Here is a 15765-nt window from a genome sequence, read left to right as displayed (position 1 = left end):
CCCGTTCTGCTGATCCAAGTCATAGTTGCCATATGTTTCAGAGCAAATTGGGAAAGATAGGAATTATTGGGGGTGAAATTCAACCTGGACGGTAGCGCAAAAAGCGCAATAGCAAATTGGCAGCTCAGTTTACACTGCGCCCAATTTTCTTTTCCACTGACTTCAATGGTGGAAATTTTGGTGAAAGCTCATTTTTGGTAAATGTTTTTCTTTAATATAATGACAGGAATCTCCCTTTGGAAGGAATCCCAGCCTTCAATTCCATTGAAATTAACAGACAATGCTCTAGGGACCAAATTTGAATTAGTTGGATTAGTATTTCTAAATTTCTGGCAATCATTGATGAAAGGTCCAAAATGATTGGAATTCTGCATGTGCCCATAGATGATTTATTTTATGTCTTATGGACTGTCCCTGATAAGGACAGTAGCCTTACAATATTGGAGTTTGGTTTAGTACTAACTAGATTAATCTCCATTTCTGATTGTTAGGTTACCAGGGAGCATTGGATTATCGCCTCGATCATTCCCAATACCTTAAATAATGGAACATAAGAATCCCAAAGAGAAGTCTTTAGTTCTAATTCCAGTTGTGGGATTAGAACTCAGTCTTTCCCTCCAATATAACTTTTGCAAGTCTCAGCCAAGATCTCTTATGAAGAAAGACAAACTTATCTTTATTACATTTTTTGGCCTTTGTCCAATACCCACCTGAGAAAAGCATTTGTACTGTCAGTGTGATATCTCCAACTCCCAAACGTAATAAAATTTCACTAAGTTGTCAGGTCCTTTCACTTGTCTACACTAAACCTTAAAAAAGACTCATTAAACAAAGGGATAGATTGTAAGCACATTTATTTAATTTTTAATCATAGGATCTGTACAGCAAAACAGGTTTGACTATTCGTATTTTAGAAATCCATGATACGGCGGAAGGAACCAACAGTCCCACTGGTGCTGCCCCAGTCACTGAATTTCCTGTATTCACCGGGTCTCATGAAGTACTGTTGGCCTCTGTAGTTGGGTTGTTCATAGAAGGTCCAGTAACCGTCCATCACATGGCAGGAGTGAATGTCATGGTAGTGGAAACGATCGTAGACAGATGGACAGTCATCTGTGAATTCCATCATCTGTCCTCCAAAGTCAGGCCTCTCGTAGATCCTCATTCTGTAGGTGCCTCCTCTAGGCTGTGTTAACAAAAAAAAATGGAAATCATTAATTTAATATACCAATTGAAAGTGGAGCTAAGAAATTGAAACTATGGGGATTAATTTTCAAATTACAGCTGGAGCATTAAACTGGCCTTGCAGGTTGGGTACCAGTTATACAAACCACCCAGCCTTCCTTTCTATTGATCTCTAAATTAAAGATTACCTCCCTTCTCCTGTCTATTTTATTTGTTCCAATAATCAACTACACCTGCAATACCTGCGACAATTCATTGTAAATTTAAATGTAAATAATTGTTCCGTGAATTAGAAAAATACATTTAAACATTCAGATTGCTACCCTCATCGCATTTAAAAAGTACTTGGATATGCACTTGAAGTGCCGTAACCTACAAGGCTACGGACCAAGAGCTGGAAAGTGGGATGAGGCTGGATAGCCCTTTTTCGGCCAGCACAGACACAATGGGCCGAATGGCCTTCTGTGCCGTAAATTTCTATGATTCTATGATGTGGTCCCAGCGCACTGGAGAATCAGGAGTCTGAGAGATGTGTGTGATCCACTGCATGTGCATACAGCTGATCTCACCAGATAATACAAAGTCAGTTTTAAATATCAGTGCAATCCTCCTAGCACATAGCACGTGTGATCTGTGTGGTGCAACTGTGCACTGCACATTCTTAGGCAAGATCCAGCGGTATACAAGTTCAAGGCAGTTGTTGCCTGGACAGCCACTGATAGAACTGTTCCTGTCCTGGAATTGCTTCTGGGGCTGGTTTAAGAAGTGTGGACAACCATCTGACTGTCTCTGTCAGGGCCCATAATCTCCATAAACTGTGGTCATCCAACATGTTCATGTGCCTGGTCCTGTACAGAGGTGGTGGCATAAGGGCATCACCAATCAGAGTGCCCACAACTGCTTGGCATTCCTCTCTGAATCTCCACTTCCTCTTTCAAACCCTGCAAATATCTTCGTATACCCACATAGGCATCCTAGTGTGAACTAATCCCTGGGGAAAGAAGCAGATCTCGCAGATGCGTGGTACCTTGATGAAGCTGACTGTATACAGCTTCTTTGTTTCAAACAGCGACATTGCAAAAGTGCTTTCTGTTTGAATCAAGGGCGGTTAGTAACTGAGGCAGCACAAGGCCCGTTTAACAGGCAAAGCCCACCATGAGGGAATGGGCCTTCATTTCAATGCCCATCGTACATGGGAATTCAGCATCTGGCATACCCTTCAGATGTTTCAGGAACATCATGGGGCGCTGCTCTACTTTACATAAGTTTTGGAGATCGACTGAGCCTTGTGTGTGTGGGCCGTGAGTGTTTTAAGCACTCTGGGTACATTGTTATATATAGTGCACTGTAGGCACTGGGTAGGCCTCATCACCCAATAATATGGACACCAATGCCCACAGCACAGTAGAATGGTGGGCATTATTGGGCTTATTGGCCCAATCTTTCAGTTCTGTAAAATGATACTTAAATGTTTGGAATACTGTCATTAATAGAGTCTACTTTTAACTCTAGGAACTTACATAAGTATACATGTGACATGATCTGATGCAGTCATTGAATCCCATCCAGCGCTGGTAGTCAGGATATTCTCCCCTCCTCAGAACATACTGATATCCCATGTAATTGGGTTTCTCATACACCACCCAGCAGTCACTCTCAACACGGATGGAGTTGCACTGACTGAAGTAAGAGTGCAGGTCAGCACAGTCACCAGTGCACTCATAGTGCCGACCCTGGAAGTTCCTTTCTTCGTAGAAGGTGATCTGTAACAGAAAATGTGGATAAGTTCTCCCATTGTGCGAGTAATCAGAAACATGGGGGCAATGGTTTGGAAAATGAGACCTACCTTTCCCATTTTGCAGTTGTTTCAGAGGAATAGCTTGTTGCAAGTGCTGTCAGATGTTGCAGGATTTTTTCTTTTTATATACTCACTAGACCTGCGATGTATGAAAAGCCTTTCACAGGCTAATGACAAAGCAGAACTCGCTTTAAAACTGATGTGACAGCTTTGAAATTGTCGACATTTTTTTTCTTATTGTCTTCTTCAAGCACAAAGGGGCTGTTCAGTTTGTACAATGGAGAATTTACCATACTCTACATAACATAGTGTAACCAGTACTGGTGAAAGCCTTTTGTTTTGTCAGTGAGACAGCAGAAATCAAAATTTTAAAAAAGCTAAAACTATAAATATTACAATTTAGGAGGTTAGTACTTATTTTTTTTTAAAATCCCCCTCCTCCCCCGAAGCTGGTGACTCATACTGGGGGACAGTTCCATGAGTACTGGGCATTCTCGGCCACTTTGCTCAAGTAGCCATTCTTCATGTGTGAGCTTAGGCAGTGAGTGTCAGCAGGCTATCTGACCAATGATGCCCACCACAAGTTTGCAGTTTCAAGGGATGGTGACTGGGAGCTGGATCCCTGGACGGTTTCTCCCCTCCCTAGATGAGGGGCACTGAGGCCAATTGTAATGCCCCTAGTGCCAGCCCAGCTGAGACCAGTTACCTCAGCACAATCAGAGATCAAACCTGGGATTTACCTGGTCTGTATGGCAGTTTTTTATTGAGCAGTGAATTTACCAATGAAGCTATTGAGCAGCTAGTGTTTACTTATTAGAGAAAACTGCCATATTTACTTTGTATGCTCTAAAAACAGTGGCAGAGCCAGTGTGGGCCAAGGGGGCCCATGACCCCCATAATTATTTGAGGTCGGCCAACGCGAGCCAGTGCTTTTCAAATATTCCAGCCTAAATCCTCATTCACGACCCACATGGATTATTTTTACCTACCTCCTGTCTTCCGACTAAGTCCTTAACTTTCGCAGTTCCTTATGGTCAAAATTCTGATCTTTCGTTTTCTCCAATGGCTCCTCTAAGCTCCTACATGCTGTAGTAGGTATCAGTTTGTTCCATAAATTAGCTCTAAATCTTAAGAGACTATTGCTTACGGTTTTATTTGCATCTAATCATGTGTTTCACTTCCCATTTCCTATTTTTGACCAGAGTAGCTTTCCTCATCCAGCGAAATTATGACAGCCGAGCGAGAGCCGCTCGGAGGAAATTCCCGGCCTCTGTGCCAGTTAACTTACTTGTTCATGCTCCTAATTTGTTCTTCTATGAGGTGCTCCCTGAGTCAGGTGAGGTTGAGTGGTGCGTGACTGTGAGGTACCCTCTGGAGCCTTAGAGCTCTGAAGTGACTCTTGTCTCAGGGAAGCAGCTGTCTCAGAGGGCCCAGGTCTGAAGCTCCCTCATCTGTAGGCATTGGAGAAGGCCTTAAGGCAGCAGGCTCAATGCCACTCTCTGGGGAGACAGTAACATCTGCGCCTACTCCATGCAGCTCACTGGTGCTGAGCACAGGCTCAGAGGAGTTAGTAGTTAGCATTAATACTGACTAAGTAGATCCAGGTCTTGGAAGCCCTACGACAAAACACCTATATCAGCACTGTTGGCTGCCACTCCGGAAGCCATTAAAATCCTTAAAAGCTGTTGTTGGCGTCTTGATGTCGGAGGAATTTTCCAGGCTGTCACTGTCTCTAGGGTTTTATTCAGCTCGTGGGGAAGTTCCCAGAAAGTGTTGCAGATGCTAGTAGTGGGCTCCTTCCATTTGCCCATCATTGCAATTGAGACACCATGACGGAGTTGATGAAGGAGTGATAGGAGTTGTAGATGTGGACATGCCCCAGCTTGTCTCTTACTCCAAGGTACCCCCCCCCCCCCCACCACCATGATGTGAAACACAGAAGAGCTTGATTAGCTGTGCACACAGTTACATTTCCCTTGAAGAAATAATTGCTAAGTGAAAGGACATTGCAATACTTTGAGAAAACACATAAGGCTGAGACTATCTGTGATGAGCATTCCCGGGATTAATGAACCTCCAAACCTCCATCTCAACAATAACATCTATCGCATCATTAACGTAGTAAAACATCCCAAAGCGCTTCACAGGAGTGATTATCAAACAGAATTTGACACCGAGCCACAGAAGGAGATATTAGGACAGGGCAATTAGGGATGGGCAATAAATGCTGGCCTCGCCAGCGACGCCCACATCCCATGAACGAGTAAAAAAAAAGGTGACCAAAAGCTTGGTTAAATAGTTAGGTTTTAAGGAGGAGAGAGAAAGGCAGAGAGGCAAAGCAGTTTACGAAGGGAATTCCAGAGCTTAGGGCCTAGACAGCTGAAGACACAGCCGCCAATGGCGGAGCGATGAGAATTGGGGGTGCTCAAGAGGCCAGAATTGGAGGAGCGCAGAGATCTCAGAGGGTTGTAGGGCTGGAGGAGGTTACAGGGATAGGGAGAGGCAAGGTCATGGAGGGAAAGAAGAGAATACTAAAGGCAATGACTTCTGCCAGAAGGACCTCCACAGATACATCTGAGAGTTTGGGACCCCTTTCAGCCTTTTTAAAGAGAATGTCCAAACAGAATGTCCCTCCCTCCCAGCAGCAGTCAATCTTTCAAGAATGGTATTACCACACCAAATCCACCCTGCATAGCAAGTGGAGAAAACTACAGGGGGTTCACATGTGTGGGTGGTGGTGTCTCTCTGCCACCAAACCACCAACAGAAGGAGAATTCAGCCTGGCATGACAAGTGTATCAATTTTGCTCTTCCTTTCTGGTCGAGTTTGTGTTTTTCTTTTTTTTAATAATTAGTTATTTAAATTATTTTCTACTTTTGCCACTTAACAAACCATACAAATCATATTGTGCAAAACTGTACTCCCCAATCACATTCCTGCAAATAAAATTGAATCACGACTAGTAAAAAAAATGTGAAATACAGCCACAATGACAGTTCTTCGCTCAACCTATATTAAACCTGGACAAATAACAAGAGAGGAGGGGGAGTTGCGTTCTTGATTAGGGAGAACATCACGGCAGTAGTGAGAGGGGATATATCCGAGGGTTCGCCCACTGAGTCTATATGCGTAGAACTGAAAAATAAGAAGGGAGAGATCACTTTGATAGGATTGTACGACAGACCCCCAAATAGTCAACGGGAAATTGAGGAGCAAATATGTAAGGAGATTACAGACAGCTGCAAGAAAAATAGGGTGGTAATAGTAGGGGACTTTAACTTTCCCAACATTGACTGGGACAGCCATAGCATTAGGGGCTTGGATGGAGAGAAATTTGTTGAGTGTATTCAGGAGGAATTTCTCATTCAGTATGTGGATGGCCCGACTAGAGAGGGGGCAAAACTTGACCTCCTCTTGGGAAATAAGGAAGGGCAGGTGACAGAAGTGTTAGTGAGGGATCACTTTGGGACCAGTGATCATAATTCCATTAGTTTTAAGATAGCTATGGAGAAGGATAGGTCTGGCCCAAAAGTTAAAATTCTAAATTGGGAAAAGGCCAATTTTGATGGTATTGGACAGGAACTTTCAGAAGTTGATTGGGAGAGTCTGTTGGCAGGCAAAGGGATGTCTGGTAAGTGGGAGGCTTTCAAAAGTGTGTTAACCAGGGTTCAGGGGAAGCACATTCCTTATAAAGTGAAGGGCAAGGCTGGTAGAAGTAGGAAACCTTGGATGACTCGGGAGATTGAGGCCCTAGTCAAAAAGAAGAAGGAGGCATATGACATGCATAGGCAGCTGGGATCAAGTGGATCCCTTGAAGAGTATAGAGATTGCCGGAGTAGAGTTAAGAGAGAAATCAGGAGGGCAAAAAGGGGACATGAGATTGCTTTGGCAGATAAGGCAAAGAAGAATCCAAAGAGCTTCTACAAATACATAAACGGCAAAAGAGTAACTAGGGAGAGAGTAGAGCCTCTTAAGGATCAACAAGGTCATCTATGTGCGGAACCACAAGAGATGGGTGAGATCCTAGATGAATATTTCACATCGGTATTTACGGTTGAGAAAGGCATGGATGTTAGGGAACTTGGGGAAATAAATAGTGATGTCTTGAGGAGTGTACACATTACAGAGAGGGAGGTGCTGGAAGTCTTAACGTGCATCAAGGCAGATAAATCTCCGGGACCTGATGAAATGTATCCCAGGACGTTATGGGAGGTTAGGGAGGAAATTGCGGGTCCCCTAGCAGAGATATTTGAATCATCCACTGCTACAGGTGAGGTGCCTGAAGATTGGAGGGTAGCAAATGTTGTGCCTTTGTTTAAGAAGGGCGGCAGGGAAAAGCCTGGGAACTACAGACCGGTGAGCCTGACATCTCTAGTGGGTAAGTTGTTAGAGGGTATTCTGAGAGACGGGATCTACAGGCATTTGGAGAGGCAGGGACTGATTAGGAACAGTCAGCATGGTTTTGTGAGAGGAAAATCATGTCTCACGAATTTGATTGAGTTTTTTGAAGGGGTAACCAAGAAGATAGATGAGGGCTGTGCAGTAGACGTGGTCTACATGGACTTCAGCAAAGCCTTTGACAAGGTACCGCATGGTAGGTTGTTACATAAGGTTAAATCTCACGGGATCCAAGGTGAGGTAGCCAATTGGATACAAAATTGGATTGACGACAGAAGACAGAGGGTGGTTGTAGAGGGTTGTTTTTTCAAACTGGAGGCCTGTGACCAGCGGTGTTCCTCAGGGATCGGTGCTGGGTCTGCTGTTATTTGTTATTTATATTAATGATTTGGATGAGAATTTAGGAGACATGGTTAGTAAGTTTACAGGTGACACCAAGATTGGTGGCATTGTGGACAGTGAAGAATGTTATCTAGGATTGCAACGGGATCTTGATAAATTGGGCCAGTGGGCCGATGAATGGCAGATGGAGTTTAATTTAGATAAATGTGAGGTGATGCATTTTGGTAGATCGAATCGGGCCAGGACCTACTCCGTTAATGGTAGGGCGTTGGGGAGAGTTATAGAACAAAGAAATCTAGGAGTACAGGTTCATAGCTCCTTGAAAGTGGAGTCACAGGTGGATAGGGTGGTGAAGAAGGCATTCGGCATGCTTGGTTTCATTGGTCAGAACATTGAATACAGGAGTTGGGATGTCTTATTGAAGTTGTACAAGACATTAGTTAGGCCACACTTGGAATACTGTGTACAGTTCTGGTCACCCTATTATAGAAAGGATATTATTAAACTAGAAAGAGTGCAGAAAAGATTTACTAGGATGCTACCGGGACTTGATGGTTTGACTTATAGGGAGAGGTTGGATAGACTGAGACTTTTTTCCCTGGAGAGTAGGAGGTTTAGGGGTGATCTTATAGAAGTCTATAAAATAATGAGGGGTACAATTTTGTCTTTTAAAAAACATTTGGACAGTTACATGGGTAAGATGGGTATAGAGGGATATGGGCCAAGTGCAGGCAATTGGGACTAGCTTAGTGATATAAACTGGGCGACATGGACATGTTGGGCCAAAGGGCCTGTTTCCATGTTGTAAACTTCTATGATTCTATGATTCTATGATTCTAGTCACGTAACAAACATACAGAAACATTTTTTTTACATTTTAAACTTGGCTGCAACAACTTTTGGCTCCCCTCCCACAAGTTGTACGATGTTGGGCCTTTAAACATGCTGCACTCTAGGTAAGCCTTCCTCCCTACCCCCTGCCCTCCTCTAACAGAGGAACTCCCAAGAGTAACTGCATGGCCAGCCTACACCCATCCGTCTCTTTTGAAGAAAGATACGCTGGAATCCGTTTCCTGTTAGTTTCCCACTCTCCTCATCGCAATGTCCGGGACAGGAATTCCCTGGAGAATCCCCCTATGAGACTGCAATCATCAGGATCCACTGTGGAACCAAAACTGAATACATACAAGACCTGCTCCATCCAAATCTCCAGCCAGCCCTTGCAGGTATTTCTATTGTATGATGAAGAAACAAAGCTTCAAAACCATACACACGTACTTTAATAACTGAATTTCTGTCATTTCGTTTCCCACATTATCCCCATTTAGATCCATTCCCCACATGCATCCCATATTTTTCCCATTTAGCTTTCCTCCTCACCACCAAATTTCTTGTTTCAGCCAGAAAAGTGAAGTGATTTGAGCCATGGATTTATCATCCCCAAGCCTTCTCCAAGCTCATTCCATCCATGAGACCCACCTACTGCTCCATTGATCCCATTCCCACTAAATTTATCACTACCCAACATCCCATCCTGACCCCAATTGACCTTGTCATTGGTTGCCTCTCCTCAGGTATTGTCCTCCTCCCTTTCAAAACCACCGCTACCATCCCCTCCTCAAAACATCGACCCTTGATCCCTCTATCCTTGCCCCTAAACTACTGCCCTATCTGCAACCTCCCTTTCCTCTCCAAAGCCCTTGAACATGTTGTTGCCTCCTAAATCTCCATACATCTTTCCCACAACTCCATGTTTAATTCCCTCCAATCAGATTTCCTGCCACAGTACTGAAACAGCCCTAATTAAAGTCACAATTGACATCCCATGTAACAGTGGCTGTGGTGTCCTGTTAGTCTTCATCCTTCTCGACATCTCTGTATCCTTTGACATGATCAACCACATCGTTCTCCTCCAATGCTTCTCCCCTGTTGTCCAGCTCAGTGGGATTGCCCTTGCCTAGTTCCACTCTTACCTATTGTATCGCTATGGCTTCTTTTCCTACCCCCACATCATTACCGCTGGTGTCCGCCCCCTCCTCTTCATCATCAATATGCTGCCCCTTGGCAACATCATCCGAGGACATGGAGGGTAATTTTAACCTAACCGGGCCGGAAACCCAAGGGATCGGGTGGAAGGCTTGTTTAAGGGTGTTAAACCAGCAATGCACCCGATCCCGTCAGTTTCCTAACAGGTGGGTTAGCTTAAAATTGCCCCCATGGAGTCAGCTTCCACATGTACACTGACGATACCCAGCCCTATCTCTCTAAACCCCTCCATTGCCTCTGTATTGTCAGACTGCTTGTCTAACATCCAATCCTGGATGAGCCACAATTTCCTCCAGTTAAACATTGGGAAGACCAAATCCAATGTCTTCGCCCTGCTCCCCGAATTCTGTACCATCGCCACGGATTCCATCCGCTGTCTCTGGTTGAACCACACTGTTTGCAACCTCGACGTCTTATTTGATCCCAAGCTGAATTTCCAATCCCATATCTTCTCTATCACAAAGACCGCCTACTTCAACCTCTATAACATGTGATGATACAAAAATTGGCCATGCGGTTGATAGTGAGGAGGAAAGCTGTAGAATGCAGGAAGATACCAATGGACTGGTCAGGTGGGAAGAAAAGTTGCAAATGGAATTCAATCCAGAGAAGTGTGAGGTAATGCATTTGGGGAGGGCAAACAAGACAAGGGAGTACACAATAAATGGGAGGATACTGAGAGTTGTAGAGAAACAGAGGGACCTTGGAATGCATGTCCACAGATCCCTGAAGGTAGCTGGACAGGTAGATAAGGTGGTTAAGAAGGCATACTTTCCTTTATTAGTCAAGGCATAGAATATAAGAGCAGGGAGGTTATGCTAGAACTGAATAAAACACTAGTTAGGCCACAGCTTGAGTACCGTGTACAGTTCTGGTCACCACATTACAGGAAGGATGTGATTGCACTAGAGAGGGTAGAAAGGAGATTTACAAGGATGTTGCCAGGACTGGAGAATTTTAGCTATGAGGAAAGATTGAATAGGCTGGGGTCGTTTTCTTTAGATCAGAGGAGGCTGAGAGGTGATTTAATTGAGGTGTGTAAAATTATGACTGGCCAAGATAGAGTGGATAGGAAGGACCTATCTCCCTTAGCAGAGGAGTCAATAGCCAGGGAGCATAGATTTAAGGTAATTGGTGGAAGGATTAGAGGGGAGCTGAGGAAAAATGTGTTCACCCAGAGAGTGATGAGGGTCTGGAACTCACTGCCTGAAAGGGTGGTAGAGGCAGAAACCCTCATCACATTTAAAAAGTACTTGGATGTACACTTGAAGTGCCACAATCTACAAGGTTACGGACCAGCTGCTGGAAAGTGGGATTTGGCTGGATGGCCCTTTTTCAGCTGGCACAGGCTCGATGGGCCGCATGGCCTCCTTCTGTACCATAAATTTCTATGATTTTATGATAACATCACCCGTCTCTGCCTCTGTCTCAGTCTATCTGCTCATCAAACCCTCATCCATGCCTTTGTCACCTCCAGCCTCAACTATTCCAATGCTCTCTTAGCTGGCCTACCATCCTCCACCATCAGCTATTTTCAGCTAATTCAAAAGTCTGCAGCCCATATGCTATCCTGCACAAAACCCATTTACCCATCACCCCTGTGCTTGCTGACCTACATTGCTTCATCAGTACCTTGCCATCAATACCTTGTTTAAAATTTTCATCCTCATGTTCAAATCCTTCCATGACTTCGCCTCTCCCTATCTCTGTTACCTTGTCCAACTTTACAACCCTCTGAGAACTCTGCATTTCTCCAACTCTGGCCGCTTATGCATCCCAAAATCCCTTTGCCCCACCGTTAATGGCCTTGCCTTTAGCCGTCTAGGCCCTAAGCTCTGGAATTCCCTAGCTAAATCTTTCTGCCTTGCTACCTCTTTAAGACCCTCCTTTAAACCCACCTCTTTGAATAAGCTTTTAGTCACCCCTCATAATACCTCTTTCTTCGACTCAGTCTTCATTTTTATCTGATTACTCTTCTGTGAAGTGCCCTGGACATTTTTCCATGTAAACGGTGTTATATAAATGAAAGTTGTTGTGTTTATTGAAAAACAGTTACCTTCACAGCCTTAATAATGGCTTCTTGGCTTTGTGCTGATAGTTCTTTTCTGTTGTTAGACTTGAGAAGGGTGGAGCTTCCAAGCAGCAAGTGTTGGCATGCTCTGTGAATGGCCAGCCTTGCTATCAATCATATAACATTCTGTTGTGTTATGTGTTTCCCCCACGCACGTCAGCAAATATCCAAGTATTTTTTGGCATTTTTAGGGAGGCAGCAGAAAACACTGATTTTTGTCAGCAAGGGCTGAAATGCAGACAGAACTTGAGAGTGTATGATTCATAACTGCTAGACTGTTCAGGAACTGAAGGCGCCTGTTCCACTGAACTGTAAGGCGAGTCACTCGGACCATTAGGCCATCAAGAATACTCTAGACATAGCCACAAAATGGTTAGGAAACCAGTTATATAGATAGCGGATTAAACTCAGGGATATTAGTTTCACAATAACACAAAATAAATTTAAGACCCTCAGCCATCTGAAGTTTATTCCAGTGCAACCACAATGTCAGAAGTTCGCAGAGATATGACAGTAGTAAACTATTTGCACACTACTCACAAAAGAGCCCCATGGATATAACAGACAGACAAAACCCTATAAATTCTACCTCTGTAAATATGCAGGACCATTTTAGTAACATTTCAGGTGGTACAGCGGATCAGCTTTCTATCCTTTCACCTCTGAGATCTGGATGTGAATACAGTTCAGCTCAGACTGATAACAAGAAACGAACCACAGATCAAGGCAACTATTACTAAGTTGGCAGTCAGCTTCACTCATAGAAACCTTAAGGTCATTGTATGAGGTAGGGATTAGAAGAAATTGTTGGGCAGAGTAAATAATTTCACTCAGCATCTAACCTGTGCCATATTTGACCTGGGAATGTTTGACATAGATATATGGTGAAAAGTTGAGGGGGTAGAAATTGGTATGTGTTGCACCCATTTTCCAGGGCTCAACGCTGACCGATTAGCAGTGGATTGCTTGTGCTCAATTTGTGCCATCCCACTGTTAAATACATCAGGCCCATTTTTTATATGTCGTGGGTGGCTGCCTAAAACAAGCATTTGGTCCCTTGCATATGTTAATTAGGAGCTAAGAGCCCCTCTGAAAAATTTGTATCAAATGAGCGGGGCATGCGTTGGGCCTGCCCCGCTCACGATTCTTCAGCCACCTGTGCGGCCGCCAATTAAAAGTATTTCTGTGGAGCCAGGAGGAGCAGGATTCCCCAATTCCACATTAGCCGCGATCACCCCCTCCGGCCCTCACCGTGTAGCCCGCTCCAACTCCCCTCCCGGGACTGACCTCTGGGCCGCTGCCGCCAAGAGGCGAGTGGCTCGCCATTCGTGACCCACAATGACCTGTCTGTGGAGGTGTGAGAAGCTCCGGCAGGTCGCGGGTAAAATGCCAATGAGGTCCAAAGCCTAATCCTGGCCTGGCCTCTGGCCTCATGGTTTGGGCGCAAGTTCCGAAATTGGACCCAGACAAAATTCTACCCCAGGATATCCTTCACCTTGATGACCATAAAATAAATCATCAGATATTTATATTAAGGAACAAGTGCATCCAACTCTAAAGGGCAATATAAAATTTGACTATAAATTAATCTGAATCACACAAATTAAACCATTTCAAATTGCTATTTCTGTTCTGCGAATGTTTTTAAAATCACTTTTTTCCTTTATAAGAATATAAAATCAAAAATCATCACCAGTTTAAGTAGAGGCCAACTGGAAAAAAATTCAGTGGTTAAAGTAGTCAGAAGAGATTGAAATTCCTGCTTTTGCTCCATTCAGCTAAAGAATGAGTGAACATTAGTGAAAAAAAATGGAGAAATACAGGGATTTCAGCACCCACAATATTAACTTTACAGCCCGCAGTGCCCATGTAGAACCCTTTGGTGAAAAGGATTCTATCATAAACCAGGATATTTTGGCTGAGGTTGCTATTGCTCAGTTTGGAGGATTCCAGAAATCTCATTGTGGTAAATCACTTTGAAGCATTGTTCTTTTTGTATAAAAGCCTAGAATTTACAAAGAGATTACAAAGAAAGCAGCAACAGTTCAAAATCATGAATGTCACCCCTTTTCAGAGTGAAGTCCATGTTGGGAACTATTGAGTGTAATCATTTAACTAATAAAGATTTTCACTACAGTGCATTTTCACATGTGTATAAAAGGCCACAGATTCTGTACATCTCAATATAGTGTTTCTCTTGACTCTACGCAACCTTAAAATGGGAAAGGTAGATTTTTATCCCAGTTAATACTAGCAGTTTTAGTAATTATATTCAAAATGATGAGGCTTGCTTACTTATCAGACGTTATTTTTTCTCCCACAGATCTTCTTTTACGAGGACAGGAACTTCCAGGGTCGGCACTACGAGTGCAGTACTGACTGTGCTGACCTGTCCTCTTACTTCAGCCGCTGTAACTCCATCCGTGTTGACAGTGACTGGTGGGTGCTGTATGAGAGACCCAATTACATGGGATACCAGTATGTTCTGAGCAGGGGAGAATATCCTGACTACCAGCGCTGGATGGGATTCAATGACAACATCGGGTCATGTCGCACCTACCCATATGTAAGTTTACTGAACACTAATTGATTAAATCCCAACAAATGTTATTGATAACAACTTTAAAAAAGTCAATACTATTGCTATTACACATGAGTTGGATCATTTAAATGTTTCTGTATTTCTTATTCTTATGTTTCATTCACAATAACTGGACTGCTGGAACATGATTCATACTCAAAAGTACATATTTTTTTCTCAAATGTTTATCCCAAATAAGGACCATCCTTTAGTTTGGAATGTTTCTGTAACACACCATCAAACATGTGTCAGAAGTTACAAAAAAAATCATTGTTTTCACCTTATGAAAAGATAGGTGTATGTATTGTGAAAGCTGATAAACATATACAAAAGATATTATGTTATAGTGAGCAATTGATTAAAATTATTTTACCATTGGATGAAAGAAAAAGATCTTTTCCTACATGACACCAAATATTTTAATGTTACAGTACAGAGGAAGTTCCTACAGAATGAAGGTTTACGAGAAGCCTGACTTTGGAGGACAGATGATGGAATTCATGGATGACTGTCCATCTGTCTACGATCGTTTCCGCTCCCGTGACATTCACTCCTGCAATGTGATGGACGGTTACTGGACCTTCTATGAACAACCCAACTACAGAGGCCGACAGTACTTCATGAGACCCGGTGAATACAGGAGATTCAGTGACTGGGGTGGCCACAGCTCAGCTATCGGATCTTTCAGGCGCATGAGGAACTTCTAATGCTGTTCCTGTCCACATAACTGTACAAAATTCTAATAAAGTGATTCAAATTATTTCCTTTTGTCAAAACATCAAAACATTTCTTTATTAACTTCTAAAAAGGAAAGATTATACAATTGAAAATTATAGTAATAAAAAAATCGTCACACTTAAGAACACTAATTGAATCTCCTTTAATTTTCCCAATGCTAAGAGGTCGGGCTAGAGCTCTGCCCCCAGGCTTTGCAGTTCTCCAACTTGCTGATCACAGATGCACAGGTCAGCACTGGGTGACTCTTTGGGCAAAATGTTTCCTTGTTATCATTTTGTGACATATAAGACATGCCATTTTGACCTGGTGAATTAATTTCTTGTTAGCTTCTTCCTACTCTTTTTAACTTTGTTGATACCTTGCCCTATTGCCATTGGCCCATCACTTAAGTTTCTCATACAAAACAAAGTTCCTAAAACCCTCTCCTAGATTTTGGTAGGCCAGAAGTCTGCCCGAACTTTCTTTTCTCCTTTTTATCCATAAATAATTTTTAAACTTTTAACATGCCATCACACTGTGAAGTGCATTGGTATTGGACACTTTTGATGGCTAATAATTATCGTAGTATAGCATCATAGAATAATACAGCACAGAGTGATGCCATTC

At 43.1% G+C, this 15765-nt stretch overlaps 2 protein-coding genes across 4 annotated transcripts; one reads left to right on the top strand and one right to left on the bottom strand.

The window, feature by feature from the left end:
* Positions 1 to 910: 910 nt before the first annotated feature.
* On the bottom strand, positions 911 to 3040 carry LOC137323847 (gamma-crystallin M2-like). 3 transcript variants are annotated; one of them, XM_067987853.1, is made up of 3 exons: positions 3032 to 3040; positions 2702 to 2948; positions 911 to 1179 (listed from the first exon to the last, which is right to left on the bottom strand). In XM_067987853.1, the coding sequence occupies exons 1-3, from the start codon at positions 3038 to 3040 to the stop codon at positions 911 to 913; spliced, it is 525 nt and encodes a 174-aa protein (XP_067843954.1). The 3 variants fall into 3 exon arrangements, with proteins under 3 accessions (XP_067843954.1, XP_067843955.1, XP_067843953.1); XM_067987854.1 differs by having other exon boundaries at positions 911 to 1176; XM_067987852.1 differs by having other exon boundaries at positions 911 to 1186; positions 2706 to 2948.
* A 5699-nt stretch (positions 3041 to 8739) lies between these two features.
* On the top strand, positions 8740 to 15128 carry LOC137324015 (gamma-crystallin S-1-like). The gene is made up of 3 exons (XM_067988184.1): positions 8740 to 8949; positions 14143 to 14406; positions 14853 to 15128. Exons 1-3 carry the CDS (start codon positions 8740 to 8742, stop codon positions 15126 to 15128), a joined length of 750 nt encoding a protein of 249 aa, XP_067844285.1.
* Positions 15129 to 15765: the final 637 nt, after the last annotated feature.

Source organism: Heptranchias perlo, chromosome 7 (genome assembly GCF_035084215.1).
Source record: "Heptranchias perlo isolate sHepPer1 chromosome 7, sHepPer1.hap1, whole genome shotgun sequence".
Taxonomy (NCBI): Eukaryota; Metazoa; Chordata; class Chondrichthyes; order Hexanchiformes; family Hexanchidae; genus Heptranchias; species Heptranchias perlo.
This window is presented reverse-complemented; position numbering and strand designations above follow the sequence as displayed.

Bases quoted from the DNA above. Each gene is read 5' to 3' on its own strand.
- LOC137323847 (XM_067987852.1), bottom strand. The intron at 1,187-2,705 runs GTAAGTTCCTAG...TTGTTAACACAG, and splicing joins CATGTCACATGTATACTTAT to CCTAGAGGAGGCACCTACAG.
- LOC137324015 (XM_067988184.1), top strand. From the start codon at position 8,740: ATGGCCAGCCTACACCCATCCGTCTCTTTTGAAGAAAGATACGCTGGA. The intron at 8,950-14,142 runs GTATTTCTATTG...CTTACTTATCAG, and splicing joins TCTCCAGCCAGCCCTTGCAG to ACGTTATTTTTTCTCCCACA. The intron at 14,407-14,852 runs GTAAGTTTACTG...TTAATGTTACAG, and splicing joins CATGTCGCACCTACCCATAT to TACAGAGGAAGTTCCTACAG.